The 22,635-nt window shown below is 49.7% G+C and overlaps 2 protein-coding genes across 5 annotated transcripts in view; both read right to left on the bottom strand.

Annotated features, from left to right (window-relative positions):
* SETDB1 (SET domain bifurcated histone lysine methyltransferase 1) overlaps positions 1 to 18,376 on the bottom strand; it is a 37,069-nt gene extending 18,693 nt beyond the window's left edge. The window contains exons 1-10 of one of the 4 annotated variants that reach the window (XM_053368775.1): positions 18,248 to 18,376; positions 13,779 to 14,001; positions 11,187 to 11,353; positions 10,245 to 10,282; positions 8,856 to 8,952; positions 7,300 to 7,428; positions 4,904 to 5,105; positions 2,618 to 2,691; positions 1,095 to 1,300; positions 249 to 378 (exon numbers count right to left, since the gene is read on the bottom strand). In XM_053368775.1, coding sequence (XP_053224750.1) covers positions 249 to 378; positions 1,095 to 1,300; positions 2,618 to 2,691; positions 4,904 to 5,105; positions 7,300 to 7,428; positions 8,856 to 8,952; positions 10,245 to 10,282; positions 11,187 to 11,353; positions 13,779 to 13,993 — 1,258 coding nt within the window. In that variant the 5' untranslated portion in view covers positions 13,994 to 14,001; positions 18,248 to 18,376. Of the gene's footprint in view, positions 1 to 248; positions 379 to 1,094; positions 1,301 to 2,617; positions 2,692 to 4,903; positions 5,106 to 7,299; positions 7,429 to 8,855; positions 8,953 to 10,244; positions 10,283 to 11,186; positions 11,354 to 13,778; positions 14,002 to 17,703; positions 17,723 to 18,247 lie in introns of those variants that run through there. The other 3 variants (XM_053368778.1, XM_053368777.1, XM_053368776.1) reach the window with 3 other exon arrangements.
* Positions 18,377 to 19,536: 1,160 nt separating this feature from the next.
* CTXND2 (cortexin domain containing 2) lies at positions 19,537 to 20,023 on the bottom strand. Its single transcript, XM_053368797.1, has one exon. It carries the CDS (start codon positions 19,922 to 19,924, stop codon positions 19,751 to 19,753), a length of 174 nt encoding a protein of 57 aa, XP_053224772.1. The 5' UTR covers positions 19,925 to 20,023; the 3' UTR covers positions 19,537 to 19,750.
* Positions 20,024 to 22,635: the final 2,612 nt, after the last annotated feature.

Below are 22,635 nucleotides of genomic sequence, written 5' to 3'. Positions count from 1 at the left end.
AGAGGAGCCTGGAGACAGAGGCGGGCAAGTCGATTTCACACAGCTGTGTCCCAAAATGTGGGTCCCTGTTGTTATATTCTTTTTTCTGGTTTGGTTGCAAATTGCTTCAGGGAAGGGATGCACAAATTTAACAAACTTAAAAGGATGCCCTTCCCCTTGCGTTAACTCCCCCTCCTCATTCCCGACAATGCGGGTCACGGGCAGTTCTCAGAATGGCGCTCAGAAAGACAGGAGGCGGGTGGCTTTACCAACGTTCGGGCGAGTCCTCATTTGCCCTCCTTGCTTTTTCTCCAGGGTGGAAGCGGTGGAGGTCTTCATGCTGAACATCGGCTCCAGGCGGGTGGATCCCCGGTAAATCCATTCACAGCGCTTGTCGTCCTGGCAGTGCGGGGAGAGCAAAAAGGCACCGTGGCTCAGTTCCGTCACGGAGGGTCAAGGGATTAATACGCACGTACAAGTTTAGCACTCTTGGTCACACTGGGCTTCTGGTGCCGTACACCCTCCTGTCCTGCAGGGGGAGTGTGTCAACACACACATACACCAGAAGTCCAGTGGTACAGCAGTAATCTTTCGGTCACACTGGACTTCCTGTGCTATGTACCCTCCGGACCTATAGGGGGAAGTATGTACACAAACACCCACCCCAGTACCCATCTCTTGGTCACATTGGGCTTCTGGTGTGCTACATTCTACTGTCCTGCAGGGGGAGTGTGTCAACACAACCACCCCCCCCCCAGAAGTCCAGTGGTACAGCACTAATCTGTTGGTCACACTGGACTTCCTGTGCTATGTACCTTCCCGACTTGTAGGGGGAAGTATGTACGCAAACACCCGCCCCAGCACCCATCTCTTGGTCACACTGGGCTTCTGGTGTGCTACATCCTACTGTCCTGTATGGGGAGCTTGTACACACACACACACACCCCAAAGGCCCAGCAGTTCAGCACTTGTCTCTTGCATTCGCTGCTGTTCACCCCCCTGTCCTGTAGGGGAGCAACGAATCTCGCGTTCTGGGAAAGACGCGGAAAGGGCAATGGACCCCAGTTGTATTCCGACAGAGATAATCCAAGCAGGCAAGGAAGGGTGAGCGATACCTTAGCAGATCCTACCAGGAAGAGGATTTTGACCAGGCTCCCGTCCACTTCCTCCACGCGGGACTTCCACCAGGTCCCCTCCCACTCGGTTTTGATCAGCTGGCCGCTCTTGAGCAAGACCATCGGCCGGTTCGGGTACGCCGTGACGTACTCCTCGATGAAATCCCGGCACGAGATGTCTTCTATGTCCTCCCACGACTTCTTGACTGGTGGAAGGAAAACACACGGATTGCTTTTTATTTTTATTTTTTTAAGGAAGGAATTTAAAAAATGACTTTTCCCCGCACGGAACTCTTTTCAAAATACTTCTCTTGCCTTTCCAGCTTCATCATCCACACAAAGCAACTTATGAAGGGAGGCTCTTGCCTGGCACCATCACTGCATGTCTTTAGGTGCCAGGCAAAAAAACCTCCTTTTTCATCAGGCCTTTGGCATTTAATTATCTATATAGCAAGGTTTCCCAAACTTGGTTCCCCAGATCTTTTTGGATCCCCTTATTCCTGACCAGTGGTCCTGCAGGGAATGATGGGAGTTGTACTTCAAAAAGAGCCAGATACCCTGATCTGTGGTCTTGTTGGGTAGTTTGGATGATTTAATACCACACACACACACACACACACACACACGGTGGTACTTCGGTTTCCGAGCATCTCAGAAGCCGAATGTTTCGGTTTTCGAATGCCGAAAACCCAGAAGTAAATGCTTCTGCTGCCTGTTTTCCAATTCTCTCAATTGAAATTGCCGCCTGCCCTTTGTGCCTTGGTTGTCGAATGTTTCAGGAGCCAACCGTCTTCTAGAACAGATTACGTTTGACAACCGAGGTATCACTTTGTGTGTGTGTGTGTGTGTGTGTGTATATCCTATTCATATTGAAATACTGCCCCTCAATGAGGCCAAACTAAGATTCACAAAATGTTTAGGGGTATACGTCCCTCCAGAAAAAAAGCACTGAATGGGGTGTGGGTGTATATATATGTATGTATATATGTATATGTATATGTGTGTGTGTATACAGTGGCACCTCGGGTTAAGTACTTAATTCGTTCCGGAGGTCCGTTCTTAACCTGAAACTGTTCTTAACCTGAAGCACCACTTTAGCTAATGGGGCCTCCTGCTGCCGCCGCGCCGCCGGAGCACGATTTCTGTTCTTATCCTGAAGCAAAGTTCTTAATCTGAAGCACTATTTCTAGGTTATCGGAGTCTGTAACCTGAAGCGTATATAACCCGAGGTACCAGTGTGTGTGTGTGTGTGTGTGTATAAAATAATGCTGGTTTTAGCGTACTGTATGTGCTTACTTTTTTGCTGAAACAGTTGTAAGGCGCTTCGAATTGCCTAGCAAACCTTAGGGATGCAAAGCTGCGACCGTCTTTCCCTTACCGTAATGCTGCTGTTTCAGTTAACTGCCATCTCCCTTCACACAAACAGTTTTTGTAAAAAGAAGAGGAAAGCTTCACACCCTCAGAAGGCAGAAGAGACACCCGTTTAGATAAATGAACGACCGGACTGAAACAAACAAACTCACGAGGCCTGCAGATCAGGTAGAGCTCTGGCTGGACGACATAGGAGGCGTAACCATCATCGAAGAAGATGAGGAACCTGGGAGGGAGGAGGGAGGCAGTGCCCAGTTAAACGGCAGGACTCAATCCCAAAGATTCTAGCTCAATCTCTTTCCTTTAATGCTTTAAATAGTTGTCTTTAACCATTTTTCTCTTACTGGTCATTTCATTGTTTTATTCCTTTTTGCAAACCACTTCCAGGTATTTTGCTGTTGCTGGTTTTTATTTTTTGTTTACAGTCAAGTGATACATGCATTTTTGGAAAGAAATAAGTATTAGGGGAACAGGGTGCTTGCAAATCCTTCCATACCGAAAAATCACACACCCATACTGCTATGCAAGTTAAGACAAACCACCTGGGAGATCTACCCCTGGCAATCCAGAGTGAACTTCTGCCCACTTCACAAGGTTAGGGTGAGTGACAGGGGTCCCTATTTGCACATTAACGCCTAGCCCAACCCTAGCTTAGCTTCTCTCTCTGTTCATAGCTGTCAAGCATCCCTTATTTGGCGGGACAGTCCCTTATCCCAGCGCCATGTCCCGCTGCTGTCCCTTATTGATGATGTCCCTTAAATAAGCTGCTGAAGGTAATGGGGCCCTTTCTATGTCCAGCTGTCCTTTGTCAAGAAAAAATTGTTGCTTTTTTGTTGTTGAATATATGCTATATGGTGATTTATGGACCTAATAGGTATCTAAAGCCATTTGATTGCAACAAAATATGTATTTTATCAAAGTAATTGTTGATCCTTTATTTTGGCCGCCGGTCCCTTATTTTCGAGGCTGCCGGTCCCTTATTTTCAAATCTGTAAGCTGACAGCTATGTTTCTGTTCCTTGCAGAATCTCCCTAGGCCTGATTCCTCTCTTCGAGTAATTCTGCCTGCCTGGAAATGTGTCCTTGAACGTTGTGTCGCTCGCTTCTCTGGATGCAGGCTAGAGGGTGTGTGAGTGTGCAGTCGTACCTTGGTTTATGAATGCCTTGTGACTCAGACCTTATAGCTCCGAAATGCCGTAAACCTGGAAGTGAGTGTTCCGGTTTGCGAACATTCTTTGGAACCCGAACGTCCGGCACGACTTCCAATCGGCTGCAGGAGCTTCCTGCAGCCAATCGGAAGCCGTGCCTTGGTTTTCGAACATTTCCAGAAGTCGAACGGATTCCATTCAAGAACCAAGGTACGACTGTATTATCTATTTATTTCATATATATTTTTACACTGCTTGACTGTAAAAATCAAACAAATCTCAAAGTGGTTTACAAAAGATATAAAGCAATAAAAATTTTCAGTAAGGAAAATTAACAGCAATCATTTAAGACTGAAAACGGGTTAAAACTTGCATCAAACTTCCTAAACATCAGGGCAGGCTTGTCTGAACAAACATGTTTTTAGCAGGCGCCGAAAAGGAGCACAGTGAAAGCGCCTGCCTGCTGTCAATAGGCAGGGAGTTCCTAAGTGTAGGAACCAGTCTACCGTGCACAAAAAGTAAAATTGGACATACATTGCTCCGCCACTTATTTACATTGCTCCGCCCACTAATGAAAATCTACATTCCACCTGACTGTAATGAAACCTCAGAGCTGTTTTTTACGCAAAAATAAGGCAAAATAGGGGATTAAAAATCAACGATAAAAATTCAGTTAAAAGCAGGTCGCTGAAACATTCAACAGCAAACTTAAAAAAACCCACACAACCCAGAACTTTTACGTGTCTGGAGAGGCTGGTCTGAACAAAGATGTTTTCTGCAGTTGCCTCTGGCCCCTCCCAACGCCCTGGCATGCGGCCCCCACAAAACTGCCCAGAAGAGAACGTGGCCCTTGGGCTTAAAGGAAAAAGTTCTCCGCTGTTGCTGGCCTGTCTCCCGCTTTGGTCCTGCTTCTCGAAATGAATACAGTCATACCTTGGGATGAATATGCTTCGGGTTAAGCATTTTCAGGTTGCGCTCCGTGGCAATCTGGAAGTAACGGAGTGCGCTACTTCTGGGTTTTGCCACGCGTGCATGCGCAGACCGTCAAAATGACGTCACGTGCATGCACAGAAGCGCTGAAACGTGACCCGTGCACATGCAGACACAGGTTATGTTTGCTTCGGGATGCGAACGGGACTCCGGAACGGATCCCGTTCGCATCCCGAGGTACCAGTGTATATCGGAAGCAATGATGCACATTCATGTGTTAACTGGCTGGGAAAGAACTGCAATGGTTTCTTGACAATAAAAAGGGAAAGGTAACCCGCTCTGACCCGCCCACCCCTCAGACCTCATCTTGTTCTTGACGTTGGGCGTCTCAGCCACGATCCCGGCGTAGAGCCACATCTGGTTGCCGTCCTTGTACTTGGCCACCACCCGGCTCCCAACATGGAGCTTGTCGGCCGAAGGATGGTAGTCATAGGCGATGTGGTTCCCCGAGAGAAGGCTCTTCCCTTTGTTGTCGAACTTCACCTTGTATTTCTTCCCAGGGCCTGGGAGAGGGCGAAAGGGGAGGGGCGGTGGCTGAAAAATGGGGCAACCCTGGCTCACAACTTTACGATACAATATCTTTATTGTCATTGTCCCATACAGAACAATGAAATTGAAAAATCTACATAAGACATTCAAAAACCCCTAAAAACTCTGAAACCCCATTTTAAAATACAATATACTCCGATAGAGACTCCTTATACTGCGTTTAAAACCAAAATCGCATTTGAATAGAAACTGTTTCTCAGACGGCTAGTCCTTGTCTTTATAATCCTGTACCTTCTTCCAGAAGGCAGAAGCTGAAAGAGATCATTTCCGGGGTGCGCACTATCCTGCACTATTTCTGTAGCTTTCTTATGGCACTGCCTGGAAGCGTAGATTTGATCCAAGATGGGAAGAGTGCACCCAATTATTCTCTCTTAGCAGTCTTTACAACCCTGGACAGCGTTGTTTTTCCCCTGACTGTGCAGCTCCCAACTTTTTTCCATTCCAGCCGGTCATTACAAATAGGGGTCAATTTTTAACCTAAGCTTTGGGGGGGAAGAGTATTAGAAGTGACGTGGCAGTTATCGGGGGGCGCAGGATCCTTTGCTATTCAAGTACGTAGACCCCCAGATGGCGCTCTTCCCCCCCAAACCCCTCGCTTCTTTCCTTATTTCAAAAAAATACACACAGCGCTCGGCTGTTAAAAAATGCAACCTCAAGGCCATTTACAAAAACAGATGGTATGGGATTAGCAATAAGGAAAGTTAACAGCGATCATTTAAGACTTCCAAAAAGACTAAAAACAGATTAAAACATGCACATCAGATTTCTAAGCTTCTGGGTAGGCTTGTCTAAACAAGGATGCTTGCTGAAGAGAGTAGATAAAAAGGTAAAGGTAAAGGGACCCCTGACCATTAGGCCCAGTCATGGCCGACTCTGGGGTTGCGGCGCTCATCTCGCTTTACTGGCCGAGGGAGCCGGCGTACAGCTTCCGGGTCATGTGGCCAGCAGGACTAAGCCGCTTCTGGCGAACCAGAGCAGCGCACGGAAACACCATTTACCTTCCCGCCGGAGTGGTACCTATTCATCTACTTGCACTTTGACGTGCTTTCGAACTGCTAGGCAGACAGGAGCAGGGACTGAGCAACGGGAGCTCACCCTGTCGCGGGGATTCGAACCGCCGACCTTCTGATCGGCAAGTCCTAGGCTCTGTGGTTTAACCCACAGCGCCACCCGCGTCCCTTAAGAGAGTAGATAGAAAGCATCAAAAGGCTGGGAGTTCCGAAGCATAGTTGCTGCCGCCCTAAAAAGATTGAGATGTTACAATTGCAGAACGGGCATTATGTGGTATCCATAGCAGTGCCTGTTCTGCCAATCCTGGGCCAATCCTGACAGTTGGGCAGCCACCCACCTGCCAATCATCTGGCTTTTTTTTTTTTTGCCACCTCAACAGTTTTCAGAACACTCTCCAAATGCTGTTTTGCCCTGCGTTTTGAAGAGAGGAGCTTCTGCAGATCCGACAGTCAGCTGATCAGCAGTACCCCCAAACACCGTCTCAGGCAAGCCTCACCAACACCTGCCTGCCTCACCTGTAGTTACTGTATTTTTTGCTCTATAGGACACACCCGACTATAGGACGCACCTTGTTTTGGGGGGGAGAACAAGAAAAAAAAATCCCCCCCCTCTGCTCAGCGCCCCTTCAGCGAAGCAGCAGGAGAAACGGAGCCCCTTCCATTTCTCCTCCCGCTTGGCTGAAGGGGCGCTGTGCAGCTCTCCCTCTCTGCTGAAGCCAGGAGAGTCTTTTTCTCCTGGCTTCAGCAAAAGGAACCCGAAGCCTCCGGAGCGCAGCGCGAGTTCCCGCTGTGCTCCGGAGGCTTCAGGTGGCTATCCTTGAAGCCAAGGAGCCTGCATTCACTCCATAGGACGCACACACATCTCCCCTTAATTTTTGGAGGGGAAAAAGTGCATCCTATAGAGCGAAAAATACGGTATATATTCCAGCTGAGATCAGGCAGGCCCACTCTCCCTGTTGAACTTTCGGTACCTACTGAAGACCTTCCTAATATATCCCAGGAAACATTTTAACTGAATTCTGGTGTTATGTTCCTGCAGCACATCCTCGCACATCGCTTAGTGGCGAGTGCACGTGAGAGGCAAGCTCTAAGTAAATAAAACAGTGCAATCCTTTGGGCAGCAGGCTGCCACACTCACCCACAGTCTGGATGGCGATCAGGGTGCCCTTGTGCCAGGTCTTTGTCCTCTTCTTCCCCAGGACGCGGTCTCCGACGGACAGGTCTCCATCATGGGTGAGCTCGCAGCCAGGACTCACCTGCTGGGATCCTGCAACAGGCAGAGGGGGGAGGATACTTGAGAACTGTTTCCTTTAGACCCTCGTGCTCCAGATCCGTCACTGCTGTCATTGTGGGATGCTCTGCCACGCGACCTGGAGGTCTGCTCTGCGACGGTGTGGATCAGGGTCAAAAAGCCTCTGGATCTTCGACTTCCAAAACGTTCAGAAACCAAAGAGCGGCTTCCAACTGGCTGCAGGAAGCTCCTGCCGCCAATCGGAAGCTGCGTCGGACGTTCGGGTTCCAAAGAACGTTTGCAAACCGGAACACTCACTTCCGGGTTTGCAGCGTTCGGGAGCCAAAACATCCGACTCGCAAGGCGTTCGAAAACCAAGGTACGACTGTATTTGCAATTTTGCAGATCCTCACCCAGAAGCATCTTGTTCATGCTCACAGAACTGCCAACAGAAGACTAGGGAAGTTTAAGTGATTGCTTCTTCATTCATCCCAAAATTATTATGTCTACCCTTGTCTCTGTCGCTATCCCTCTGAAATTTCACAGGCTGCTCTCTGGAGGGATGACCTTGCTCCAGTTGGCCAAAGATAAGAAAGTTGAAGACAGATTGCAAGAGAGCGAGAGAGAGAAGTTACTGCCAGGAACTTGACAATAAACTCCTTGAGCATTTCTGGTTGTACCCCATTATTGTTTACTAAAAAAATGCTGATGTTTTATACCCAGATTGGCAGTTCTTCTATGCAACATTCCTCGTGAATTTGGATTCATGTCACCAATCGTAAGCAGAGCTGTATTATATTATGTGGTTTTGTATCTTGATTTTATTCTGTGAACCGCCCTGAGACCCCTGGGTATAGGGCGGTATATAAATTCAATAAATATTAATAATAATAACCCTGCAGCCTGCGAAGTGCCCCAGACTGAGGAGGCCTCCCCGCCCCCAAAAAGCCAAGTGAGGATCTGAAGCAAATCTTCTGGCCAGTACCGTATTTTTTGCCCTATAGGGCGCATCGGCCCATAGGGTGCACCTAGGGGTTTTTTTGGGGGGGGGAATAAAGAAAAAAAATTATTTCCCCCCCCAGGCGCGGGGCTGGGGCGGGGGAAGCCCGAGCCGGTCTCCCCAGGCTTGCGGATATCTGCCCGAAGCCTGGAGAGCGAGAGGGGTCGGTGCGCAAAAGCCTGCATTCGCCCCATAGGACGCACACACATTTCCCCTTCATTTTTGGAGGGGGAAAAGTGTGTCCTATAGGGTGAAAAATACGGTATATGCCATGGATGCAAACCAATCACAAGGTTCCCTTTAGCCACACACACACTGGCAAGTGGACTCCAGAGGACTGACCATGTTAACCACCCCAGTGTACACAGATAAAAATGTAGCCCTGAAAAATGTTAGCAGGGGGGCTGCAAGGCTGAAGCCAGCTCACATACTGGACCACTGATATTTTTTCGCGCACAACTACCCCGGTAGGAGTCCAGGCCATCCTTTTTGTTCACGGCGTCCATGAATTTCTGAACATCCTGCGCAGACTTCCTCATGGCAGCCATGGCTTCCCGAAGCTGCAGACAGAAGGGACAGGCATCTCTTAATTACCTCCTTTTAAAATTTTTCCCGGGAGAACAAAACGAGCACAGGACTCGAACCCGGAACACCGAGAGGTGAGCTTCTCTGGGCCCGCCATGCCATCTGGATGGTTGGCCATAGAGGGAGAACAGGAGGGCCCTTTTTGGACTAGCAGAGCTGAGGCGGGTGGTGCTCTTGGGAGTCATAGAAACATGGAATTGTGGAGCTGGAAGGGGAGTCTGAGATTCATCTAGTCCAGAGCTTTCCAAACTGTGTGTCGCGACACGTTAAGTGTGTTGGCTGCAGTGTGTATGCGTGTTGCACGAACGCTCCCTGCACTTCTCCTGGGGCTGGAAAGGCTTGGTTTAACCTCCAGTTTGCTAGTAAAACTGAATCACTGTGTCGCAAAATGATGCAAAACTGAATTACCGTATTTTTTGCTCTATAAGACTCATTTTTCCCCTCCTAAAAAGCAAGGGGGAATGTGTGTGTGTGTTATGGAGCGAATGCAGGCTGCGCGGTTATCCCAGAAGCCAGAACAGCAACAGGGATCGCTACTTTCACTGCGCAGCGATCCCTCTTGCTGTTCTGGCTTCTGAGTTTCAGAATATTTTTTTTCTTGTTTTCCTCCTCCAAAAACTAGGTGCGTCTTGTGGTCTGGTGCGTCTTATAGAACGAAAAATACGGTGCCGTGTCGCAAAAGGATGCCAACCTGAATTACTGTGTGGCAAAAGGATGCCAACCTGAATTACTGTGTCACAGAATGACACATGTTCAAAAAGTGTGCCACCAACTTGAAAAGTCTGGAAAGCTCTGATCTAGTCCAACCCCTTGCAATGCAGGACTACACAGCTATCTCCTACAAGGACCCAACCTGCAACCTTGGCATTATCAGCATCCTGCTCTAATCAAGTGAGCCAGCAATGCCCTTGAAATGTGGCATAGTTACAGACATAGCTTGCTGCTCATGTTCAAGGTGACCCCCCTTCCCCTGGCAATTTCCCCAGCCACCCAGCTAATTTTCCCTGCTCCCAGGCAGCAAACGGAAAATCCCCCAGTGGCAAGGAGTGAAAGCTGGTGGAAATCAGCACAGTAAGGTTCAACCAGTCATCAAACCCAGACACCTCCCCTTCGCACATGCCTCTCCCTTGAACAAAGGGGGGCTGAAACCTTCAGTTCCCAGAGTTGGGGCCCCAGGCCCTGAGGGTAACTGCTGAAGCTGGGCAGGGTGCAGGAAAACATTTATCTATAAGAACTTGATACTCAAGAGATTTCCCAAAAAACTCACCAACTTCTGATCCTTCGCCATTTTGTTACTTGCATCTGCTGTAATTAAAAAAAAGTTTAGATGTAAAAAAAAAAACACCTTACCTCTAGGAAGTATCTATAAGCCTGCCACCCATTTCAGATGAGTTAGAATCAATTATTGTGTGTGAGGGGGAATACACACCCAATTTTTCTGTATACACCCTCCACCCTCCCCATTCCATTTTCCTTTAGTGCTGTTTTCTTTACATTGTAAGCCTTGGGGCAGAGGATGTCTTTTTACCAATTGCTGCAAGCTGCTCTGGGAGCTTTTTTTGGCTGAATAGTGAACTAAAAATGCTTTGTTTATCTATGTATATATTGTTGGCTTCCATCTGTCTCAAGAGGCAGTGGAGTGTACCTGTGTACCCGTGTACCTCTGTGGATGAAGTCAAACCAATGCATTAGCAGCACCTAAGCCCCGGGGCGCAAGCCTGGGCAATGTCTCTGGAGGTCCTGGGCTGCTCAGACAAGCCCCCCACTCCTCAGCCTCGCTGATGTGGTCCAAAGGAAAGCAAAGCAATACGTTTAGCACCAGCTTGGCTGCAGGAGTTGCCAGAAGGAGGCGTACAAGGCGCCGTCCTACCGTCTCTGGACTTGTGTAGGGTTTACACCTTAGTCTTTTCTTCTCCCAAAGATATCCCGCAAGACAGCAGAGGTTTAGGATCAGAGTTTTCTTTCTCCTAGATGGGCTACCTTCCCAGGTTGGCGAACTCCACCTGCCCCTCACTTCTATATGCATATAAGACACCAGAAGACATCTCAGAGCCTCGGGTCCTCCAGATGCTGCTGAACTACAACTCCCATCATCCTTAGCCTTCCAAGCATAGCTAGGGCTAATGAGAGTCAGTAGTTCAGCAACAGTTGGAGGACCAAAGATCCCCCACACCTGGTCTTTCGTGCTTGACTCCACCAGGCGCCTAACCTGAATCGATGCTCATGACGTCGTCGTCGTCGTCGTCCTCATCAGGGATCTCGATCACTTCCATGGGCTTGGAGGCAGCATCCTCTTCCTCCGAGTCAGTCTCCAGGTACTCCAGGCCCAGATTCGCATATATGTCCTTGACTAGAACTTCACATTCACCCACAGCTCTGTTGGGGTAGCAAGCAGAGAGAGAAAGAGGAAGAAGAAGAATTGGACTTGATATCCCGCTTTATCCCTACCCGAAGGAGTCTCAAAGCGGCTCACATTCTCCTTTCCCTTCCTCCCCCACAACAAACACTCTGTGAGGTGAGTGGGGCTGAGAGACTTCAGAGAAGTGTGACTGGCCCAAGGTCACCCAGCAGCTGCATGTGGAGGAGTGGAGGCACGAACCCGGTTCATCAGATTACGAGACTCTTAACCACTACACCACACTGGAGAAATCAGTGTGTTGGAGTGTCAGACTATAGTTTGGAAGACGAGGGTTCGAATCCTCACTCAGCCATGGAGCTCACTGGGTGTGATCTGGGGGGGGGCACTGCCTCAGCCCAACCTACCTTACAGAATACATGATAAAGCTATTTTTAGCCATCTCACCCCTTGCTTTTCCCTGTAAGACCAATTCTAGCACATGCTAGAAATGTGCTAGGAGGAAGGCACGCTTGGCAAATCCACACCATGGTCAGCTCCTGCCCAGAAACCAATGTCCCCACTGGGGAAGGACGTGGGGATCCAGAATTGGCCTCCACAGTCACTTACGGACTCACGGTTAAAACCAAGTTAATGGAAGACAATCTTACTCGACTACGAGGGATCGCCAATGAAGAAGAAGACCAATTGCGATCATTAACAGTCGTCAACAGGTTTACCACACCTATCAGCCAATCACCCATTCCCACCACCCTTCTGAGTAATACACCTCCCCACCCTCTCCCTATATATATATATAAGGGTCTGGTGACTTCTTTTTCAGTGTATCTGAAGAAGCGTACATGCACACAAAATCTCATACCAATAACAAACTCAGTTGGTCTCTAAGGTGCTACTAGAAGGATTTTTTAAATTTTGTTTCGACTACGGCAGACCAACACGGCTACCTACCTGTAACTACCTTACAGGGTTCTTGAGGGGATTCAGTGAGATGGGGAAAAAACTATGCACACCACCTCAAGGTGACATATAAATTCAACAAACAATCAAATAAGCTATTATGGGAGAACCAGCTTGTCAAGGAAACACAGAACCTTCTCTCACAAATGTTTTAGGTTTGCGGAGGTTTTCTGACCCTCCACTTTACTCCAAACCAAGATGCCCTCAAGGCAGCCTGCCATACACTTAAAACTAATACTCCAACTATGATCAAAAAGGCACCACAGAATCATAGTGGTGGAAGGGACCTGGGGATCGTCTGATCCAAAACCCTGCAATGCAGGAATATGCAGCTGTCCGTTACGGAGATCAAGCCTGCAACCTTGGCGTTATCAGCCCCGTGCTCCAGCCAACTGAACTCCAACCTGAGAGCCAGTGTGGTAAGTGGTTAAGAGCGGTGGACTCGTAATCTGGTGAACCGGGTTCACTTCCCTGCTCCTCCACCTGCAGCTGCTGGGTGACCTTGGGCCAGTCACACTTCTCTGAAGTCTCTCAGCCCCACTCACCTCACAGAGTGTTTGTTGTGGGGCAGGAAGGGAAAGGAGAATGTGAGCCGCTTTGAGACTCCTTCGGGTAGTGATAAAGCGGGATATCAAATCCAAACTCCTCCAAACTCCTCCTCCAACAAAACAATACCCTTGCCTGAAAACTACCGTATTTTTCGACCTATAGGACGCACTTTTCCCCCCCAAAAAATGAAGGGGAAATGTGTGTGCGTCCTATGGGGTGAATGCAGGCTTTCGCTGAAGCCTGGAGAGCGAGAGGGGTTGGTGCGCACCGACTCCTCTCACTCTCCAGGCTTCAGGAAGCTATCTGCAAGCCTTGGAAGCACGGCGGGAGTCCCCACCAGGCTCCCACGGCTTGCGAATAGCAGCCTGCATCCCAAAACCTGGGGAGCGCAGCTGAGCATGCCCAGGGCTTCAGGCAGATATCCGCAAGCCTGGGGAGACCGGGGAGACTTCCCACCGGGCTCCCACGGCTTGCAGATAGCAGCCTGTTCTGTGGGCTGGGGTCAGGGGAAGCTTGGGCTTCCCCCGCCCCAGCCCCGTGCCGGGGGGGGGGAATAATATTTTTTATTTCCCCCCCAAAAAACTAGGTGAACCCTATGGGGCGAAAAATACGGTAAGTTAAGAAAACATTGGCAACAGAGCAAAATACAGTAGGAAACAAAAACTCAAGAAATGATGAGCATAAAGTTGGGGGGAGAAAATGGGACTCCAGCTCCCCTCAGCATGGCCAAAAGTCAGGAATACTGGGAGCTGCAACTGAGCAACATCTGGAGGGCCACAGGTTAGCCCCTCCTGCTTCAGAGACTGTCTTGCACAAGAGGGTCAAGTATTCACTGCCAGATGCTTTACACAGGAAATGCAAGCATTTTATAGCAATCGAACCAAACCTAAAATGGGGGGACGCTTTCATACCTCCACTCCCCGCCTTGCAACTTACTTCACAGCATTGTCCAGGAGAATGTCCACACGGGCCACTTCATCCTCCTTCTGCTTCACAGTCTCCGCCACTCCCTCCAGCTGCTTCTTCCGCTGCGCAATCCGCTCCGACTTCTCCAGCTCCTCATCAATCAGCTGCTTGAGATCCTCCAGGGAGATCCCGAGCTCCTCCAACACCTCTCGCTGCAGCTCCATCTCTGGGGACTCTGCCATCATGCCAGAAACTGAGGTTGTTCAAAAGAAGGAAGCGCTCAGACGTGGGCACCCGAAACATTGTTCAGCCCTTCCCCTCCGCTGCCCTACATTGTTCCCAGAAGCATTCAGTTTAAAACACTGCCAACCATCTTAACCTCTCCATTCGGAAGGAAACCAGCCCTGAGTGCTCGCTGGAAGGACAGATCCTGAAGCTGAGGCTCCAAGACTTTGGCCACCTCAGGAGAAGAGAAGCATCCCTGGAAAAGACCCTGATGTTGGGAAAGATGGAGGGCACAAGGAGAAGGGGATGACGGAGGACGAGATGGTGGGACAGTGTTCTCAGAGCTACCAGCATGAGTTTGACCAAACTGCGGGAGGCAGTGGAAAACAGGAGGGCCTAGTGTGCTCTGGTCCAGGGGGTCACAAAGAGGCGGACACGACTAAACAACAACCACCAGCACCATCTGAAGAGGAAAGCACGTATGTTTATATTTAATAAACTCATATAGGTTGCTTCTCAGGGAAATGGTCCTCCTGAAGGTGTTTATGAACTATAAACCAGCCATACACAATGAAACCAAGCCAAATGGAATCCCATCGACTTATTTCGAACGGTATGTAAAGCCATCACAAACCAAACAACTGTAACTCAACCTGCTGGCATCAAGCTATGTGCAGCTTCTCTGTGTGTATATTGTATCTCCTCTCCTGACCCAATCAGGCAGTGAGAATGTCAGAAGACAGGCCAAAACCCCATTAAGTCCAGCATCCTATTCTCACAGAGGCCAACTTAATGCCTCTGGAAACCCAGCAAGCAGAGCCTGAGAACAAGAACACTCTCCCCACTTGCAATTCCCAGCCACTGGTATTCAGAAGCATACTGCCTGCGACAATGGAGTGAGAGCGCAGCTGCTGTAGCCAGTAGCTACGGATGACCTTATTCGGCATGAATTTGTCCCATTCACTATTCAAGCCATCCGAGCTGGCAGTCATCACTACTTGTGTGCTTCTTCACAGCTTCCATTGTCTGTTCAACATAGCTTGAATTTATTTATTTATACCTGAAGGAGCGTCTCCACCCCCATCGTTCAGCCCGGACGCTGAGGTCCAATGCTGAGGGCCTTCTGGAGGTTCCCTCATTGCGAGAAGCCAACTTACAGGGAACCAGGCAGAGGGCCTTCTTGGTGGTGGCACCCGCCCTGTGGAACGCCCTCCCACCAGACGTCAAAGAGAACAACAACTACCAGACTTTTAGAAGACATCTGAAGGCAGCGCTGTTCCGGGAAGCTTTTAATGTTTAACAGAGCATTGCATTTTAATATTTTGTTGAAAGCCGCCCAGAGTGGCTGGGGAAACCCAGCCAGATGGGCAGGGTATAAATAATAAATTATTATTACAGTGGTACCTCGGGTTAAGAACTTAATTCATTCCGGAGGTCCGTTCTTAACCTGAAACTGTTCTTAACCTGAAGCACCACTTTAGCTAATGGGGCCTCCTGCTGCCGCTGCACCGCCGGAGCACGATTTCTGTTCTCATCCTGAAGCAAAGTTCTGAACCCGAGGTACTATTTCTGGGTTAGCGGAGTCCGTAACCTGAAGCGTCTGTAACCTGAAGCATATGTAACCTGAGGTACCACTGTATTATTATTGTTGTTGTTGTTGTTGTTGTTGTTGTTGTGTTGTTGTTGTTACCTCTTGTGGAAGCAAATTCCATAGTTTCTCTGAGGAAAAGTCCTTTCTTTTCACAGGAGATAATAATTCCCACCAACCTGGAGGAATTTAAAAAAAGGGGACTGGACAAATTTGTGGAGGAAGAGAGGTCTATCGATGGCTACTAGCCATGACGGCTGAGCTTTACCACCAGTCAGAGGCAGCAATGCTTCTGAATACAATTTGCGGGAAACCACTGAAGAGGAAACGGGCTTGCTGGTTTCCCGCAGGCATCTGTTTGGACACTGTGAGAACAGGATGCTGGACTAGATGGTCAAAGGCCTTCATATGTTCTTAAAGAACTGAAGTTTAAACCAGAAAATATTTTAAACAATTACCAACATAAAACGCTTTCCCCAGAAAATATTAACGACATTAATAGACCCATGTATCCCTCAAACACGGAGGGACGCGGGTGGCGCTGTGGGTTAAACAACAGAGCCTAGGACTTGCTGATCAGAAGATTGGCGGTTTGAATCCCCGCGACGGGGTGTGCTCCCGTTGCTCGGTCCCAGCTCCTGCCAACTTAGCAGTTCGAAAGCACGTCAAAGTGCAAGTAGATAGATAGGTACCACTCCGGTGGGAAGGTAAACGGCGTTTCCGTGCACTGCTCTGGTTCGCCAGAAGCGGCTTAGTTATGCTAGCCACATGACTCGTAAGCTGTATGCCGGCTCCAATAAAGCGAGATGAGCGCCGCAACTCCAGAGTCGGCCACAACTGGACCTAATGGTCAGGGGTCCCTTTACCTTTACCTATCCCTCAAACACAGCCCCCTGTTTTCTTTAGGGGATCACATCCCTTTGGAACAGCTCACACACTTGTCCCCCCACTAAGGGATCCAAGTATTCTCCACATTCAAGCTCCATGTCTCTTCCAGCTATTCACATTCTGATGCAGGAAGCTTTCCCACCTGGGAAGTTCCTCTGCTCTAAGAGTAATGAAATTAAAAGTCACAAATTTAAAAGTCACAAAAGTAAAAGATGCCTGCTTCTTGAGAGAAAAACAATGACAAGCCTAGCCAGCATCCTAAAAAGCAGAGACATCACCTTGCCAACAAAGGTCCGTATAGTTCAAGCTATGGTTTTCCCAGTAGTGATGTATGGAAGTGAGAGCTGGACCATAAAGAAGGCTGATCGCCGAAGAATGGATGCTTTTGAATTCTGGTGCTGGAGGAGACTCTTGAGAGTCCCATGGACTGCAAGAAGATCAAACCTCTCCATTCTGAAGGAAATCAGCCCTGAGTGCTCACTGGAAGGACAGATCCTGAAGCTGAGGCTCCAAGACTTTGGCCACCTCATGAGAAGAGAAGACTCCCTGGAAAAGACCCTGATGTTGGGAAAGATGGAGGGCACAAGGAGAAGGGGACGACAGAGGACGAGATGGTGGGACAGTGTTCTGGAAGCTACCAGCATGAGTTTGGCCAAACTGTGGGAGGCAGTGGAAGACAGGAGTGCCTGGCGTGCTCTGGTCCAGGGGGTCACGAAGAGGCGGACACGACTAAACGACTAAACAACAACAAGAGTAATGGTCCCCTGGGCTGGCCCTTTCCTCCCTCACCCCCCAATTCCACCTACTCTTAACCCTCACATGCCATTTAGCTCTAAACAGATGCAACAGCCTTGCCCCAGCAATACACCCTCTAAGACAGATGCACCCCTATTCAACCCCTCTCTTATTCAGCCTCCCTCTTTCGCACACAAACACCCCGGTGTCCATGCCTCCCAAAGAGACACCCACTCCCACCCAGACGTCAACCATCCCTTCCCAAATCCGGCCTCTCCCTAAACCCCTTTGGCTTTCGTGAGCATGCCAACATCTTTCCCCAAGAACCTGCACCTCTAACGGAAGGGCGCCCCCCCAAGTCAAGCCCTCTCCACAATTTGTAGCCCTCACAAACCCCCAAGTTCAGTCTGTCCCACTCACTTTTGAAGGCATGCCCCAGTCTCACAATTCAAGACCCCCACCCCCAAATTTACCCCCCCCAATCTGCAGCCCCCACCCCAAATCCAGCCCCCTGCCCACCTTTGAAGGCCTGCACCAGTCTCACTATTCAAGACCCCCACCCCCAAATTTACCCCCCCCAATCTGCAGCCCCCCCCCAAATCCAGCCCCCTGCCCACCTTTGAAGGCCTGCACCAGTCTCACCATTCAAGACCCCCATCCCCAAATTTACCCCCCCAATCTGCAGCCCCCCCCCCAAATCCAGCCCCCTGCCCACCTTTGAAGGCCTGCACCAGTCTCACCATTCAAGACCCCCACCCCCAAATTTACCCCCCCAATCTGCAGCCCCCACCCCAAATCCAGCCCCCTGCCCACCTTTGAAGGCCTGCACCAGTCTCACCATTCAAGACCCCCACCCCCAAATTTACCCCCCCAATCCAGCCCCCTGCCCACCTTTGAAGGCCTGCACCAGCCTTCACATTCAGGGCCCCCCAATTCTGCTCCCCCCAATTCATCCCCTTCCTACTCACCCCCCCAATAATAATGTCCCTCCCCTTGCCTGACAGACAGGCCCCTCCCCACTTTCCACCCCACCTTCCCGAAGCTCCAGCCCCCCCATACCTACCTCTCCCCCTCCCCCCGAGGGGACAAAGAAAAGGGGGGGAATTATTTTCCTTGGAACCAACTCAGCCTCCAGGAGAGGGCACTTTAGGAAGGACCGGAAGCCCGCTCAACGTGCTTCCGGGGGCGGGGCCACATCGCACAGCCCGAGGCTATTTCTTTTAGGCCACGCCCACCGAGCGGCCGACGAGCAGCTGTGCGCATGCGTCGCTGGAAGGCGGTTGCGGGGAGGAGGCGGCGAGGAAGCTTCTCGCGACTACGCATGCGCCTCAAGAAAGGTCCCCACCGCGGTTTGGGCTCAGCGCGCATGCGTAGTGCAGCAATAGCCCTTGCATAGGGGGGAAGACTGCTTCGGATGCTCAGTTGGGAAGCAGGAGGCGGAAATGCGCATGCGCCATAGGGGTTGCGTTTCTTTTTTCTTTTAAAGGGCCAGTGGCCTATTTTTCCCCACTTCAACTCTTAACTGGGATTTCTGCAACTTTTATTTAAAAAATAAAACCCATCGATCCAATCCCGTTATGATGACGAGGATGATTTAAGCGGCCCCACCCTCCTTTTCTCCAGGTATCTCAAGATGCAAAAAATGAACAGGAAAACATAAATCACCCCAGAGTCAAGAAGTGGGACTTTTTAGGTAGGAATTTAATTTTATATTAACATAATCAGGTTTGTTTTCGGTGGGTGGGTGAGGTAGATATGAATATACATGCAAGCAGTTTCACACCGAGGGAAGCTGTAAATCTGCGGGTGAAGGGCGGTATCCAAAATGAATGAATGAATGAATGAATGAATGAATGAAAACCCTTCATGACCAGCAGTCAAAATAATAATTTTCTTCCAAGAGAACCAATGCATGTCTACAGAAGCTCTCCATTCAATCTGCTGCACTTTTCGCAGCATGAGAGTACATTTTGGACAAAAGTGAGGGTTTTGCTCCCCCTTTGACATGAAAGGAAGAAAAACCAGCCAGTATAGCCTAACCTCCTGAGCTTTCTTGCAGCACAAGGCGACGCAAGTTTACTCCAAAGGAAACAAGCATGTTTCACTTTCCAAGGATCGTGGGAAGTGCAGTGAGGGGCTGCCTTGGATAACATCAGGGCACTTTCACAGCACAGTGTCGGAGGCCTTGAACTCTGCGCTCGGCATGGATTTGTACCTCAGCCTTCAACCGGGCGCCCTCAAGGTGTTTTGTACTACAACTCCCACCAGCCCACCCAGGTAGCATGGCTGTTTTGAACCACAACTCCCAGGAAACAGGGCTGTGCTGATGGGTGTCTGGCATTTTGTCCTGAGCTTTCCACTGCTTCATGGAACTGGAGAACTACTATGAGAATCATGGAATCAAAGGATCATAGAGTTGGAAGGAATCCAGATGGTCCAGTCCAGCAGCGGAGCAACCAAGAGTAAGGATTAATACTGTTAAGCATCTACTTTCCTTCCCCCCTCATTTTCCACCTCCACCTTGTCTGTCCCCATCATGGGCGCTGCTGCGTGCTGATGGATGCTGTCAGTCAAGCTGCTCCTCCTCCCAAGTCGAGGTGGGGATGGCGGTGTAGGGGTCCACGATGAGCTTTGCGCAGCGCACCATCATGAGCATCAGGAAGAAGCACATGAGCGAGAGGAAGCCGATGCAGATCCCCTTGTCCACATCCACGAAGGTCTCCGGCGTGGGATTCTCCATGGGGCCGGTGGGGCAGGCTGCTTCTCAGCAGCCGGGCAAAAGCATGTCTGCTCACCTGTGGGGAGAGAGAGGCAGGATGGTGTGGGGCCATCTGGGTTCAGACCCCCGACCATACATTGGTGGGGGAGTGGAATCATAGAATTGTAGAGTTCCAACCCCTTGCAATGCAGGAATCTTAAGAGTCTCTACCCACTGAGCTAGGGATGCAAGTGGCACTGTGGTCTAAACCACAGAGCCTAGGGCTTGCCGATCAGAAGGTCAGCGGTTCGAATCCCTGCGACGGGGTGAGCACCCGTTGCTCGGTCCCTGCTCCTGCCAAGAGTCCTGCATATGGCAGTAGGTAAAGGTAAAGGGACCCCTGACCGTTAGGTCCAGTCATGACCAGCTCTGGGGTTGTGGCACTCATCTCGCTTTATTGGCCGAGGGAGCCGGTGTACAGCTTCCGGGTCATGTGGCCAGCATGACTAAGCCACTTCTGGCGAACCAGAGCAGCGCACGGAAACGCCATTTACCTTCCCGCCAGAGCGGTACCTACTTATCTACTTGCACTTTGACATGCTTTCGAACTGCTAGGTTGGCAGGATCAACATCTGGGTAGGTCTGCCTAAACGATAATGTTTTTAGCAGGTGCCAAAGAAAAGTACAGTGACAGCACATGCCTGATGTCAATAGGCAGGAAGTTCCAAAGTGTAGGAGCTGCTAAAAATTTCCTGACAGATGGCCACCCAAGCTCTGTTTAAAAACCTCCCAAGGAAGGAGAGTCCACCATCTTCTGATACACCTGTCAATTAGATGCAGGTCAGAACTATTTATGGTACTTCTAGGCTACCTGTGGAGCCAGATGACACTGGTGGGCGGGGGCAGAGGCCAAAAGGGGCGGAGCAACAAATGTAAATTTCACCTCCGTATGCAAAACCTGTCTCTGTCCTCCATCTAGACAAGCAACAGGTATTATTGTAGTTCAGGGATCCAGTCCAGCCTATCAAAAAACACCCAAGAAGGCTGCTCAGGGGCGTGGCTTGCAGAGGGGTGTGGCCTATGGAGAGTCCCAAGGGCCAAATTGAGGGGTCAGGGGCCACATGGGCCTGAGGTTCTTGGCTGCTGAACTGAAAGGAAACAAAGCCATATGGAACCGAACAGTGGAGCTACCTGCAGGCTGCAGACATGAACTGGTCAGACTGGAGGAAAATTAGAGGGAAGCAAGAAGGAAATTTGCAGAGGTAGGGCCTCAGGTCATAAGATGCTAAGAAGAGCCTGCTGGATCAGGCCAGGGTCCCATCTAGTCCAGCATCCTGTTCTCAGAGGGCTGAGCAGGAAACCAGCAAGCAGGATTCTAGCGCAAAAGCCCTCTCTCCCCTTGTATGGATTTCATCACTGCCTCCTGCAGAAGGGAGTTCCATAGTTCAACTGCACCGAGGATGACATACTGAAAGTAAGTTTGTTTATAATAATAATAATAATAATAATAATAATAATAATAATAATAATAATAATATTTTATTTATATCCCGCCGTCCCCAGCTGAAGCCGGGCTCAGAGCGGCTAACAACGATAAAAGTAACCGAGTTTACATAAAATCACAATCAATTGATTGAAATGCATTCTAAAACCAATTCATTCTAAAATCAATTCAAATTCAAATTAATGGCAACCATTGGGCTAGAGTTCTGTGAGGATTACCGAAGGAGGGGGTCAGACTGTGCCCTGGCCAAAGGCCTGGTGGAACAGCTCCGTCTTGCAGGCCCTGCGGAAAGATGTCAAGTCCCGCAGGGCCCTAGTCTCTTGGGACAGAGCATTCCACCAGATCGGGGCCACGGCCGAAGAAGCCCTGGTTCTGGTTGAAGCCAGCCTAACCTCTCTGTGGCCTGGGACCTCCAAGATGTTTTTGTTTGAAGACCGTAAGGTCCTCTGTGGGACATACCAGGAGAGGCGGTCCCATAGGTACGAGGGTCCTAGGCCGTATAGGGCTTTAAAGGTTAAAACCAGCACCTTGAACCTGATCCTGTACTCCACTGGGAGCCAGTGCAGCTGGTATAGCACCGGGTGAATGTGATCCCGTGGTGAGGACCCCATAAGGAGTCTCGCCGCGGCATTCTGCACCCGCTGGAGTTTCTGGGTCAGCTTCAAGGGCAGCCCCACGTAGAGCAAGTTACAATAAACCAGTCCGGAGGTGACCGTTGCGTGGATCACAGTGGCTAGGTCAAACAAAAGATACTGCAGATGCAGGAGAGACAGAGAAGTGGTACGAAGTCAACCGGACTTGGCTCCTACCGTACATTTGGAATCTGACGACACGGAGACGTCCCTCGTAAGTTGGCAAGAGATCTGCTAGTTATCCTCCGCAGCTGGTCTTAACCACTGGACAGCTCCAGCTCCCCTCTGCTGTAGCCCAAAGGTATCATGAATACTTCATCAAGTTGGGGTGGCATCACGTTTCAAACGCTCCCGGTAATGAGAGCGACATGATCCCTCACCCATTAAATTGTACCCTCAGTCACTCAGCCAGCGTATCTTTCCATGTGGGGTTTCTTTTCTAGTGCACTGTGGTACCTTGGTTCTCAAACTTAACCCGTTCCGGAAGTCCGTTCCAAAACCAAGGTGCGCTTACCCATAGAGAGTAATGCAAAATGGATTAATCCGTTCCAGACTTTTAAAAACAACCCTCAAAACAGCAATTTAACATGAATTTTACTATCTAACGGGACCATTGA

This window comes from Podarcis raffonei, chromosome 16 (genome assembly GCF_027172205.1).
Source record: "Podarcis raffonei isolate rPodRaf1 chromosome 16, rPodRaf1.pri, whole genome shotgun sequence".
NCBI classification, from domain to species: Eukaryota; Metazoa; Chordata; class Lepidosauria; order Squamata; family Lacertidae; genus Podarcis; species Podarcis raffonei.
Note: the sequence above shows the minus strand (reverse complement) of the source record. Positions and strands in the feature narration are given on the sequence as shown.

Bases quoted from the DNA above. Each gene is read 5' to 3' on its own strand.
- CTXND2 (XM_053368797.1), bottom strand. From the start codon at position 19,924: ATGGAGAATCCCACGCCGGAGACCTTCGTGGATGTGGACAAGGGGATC.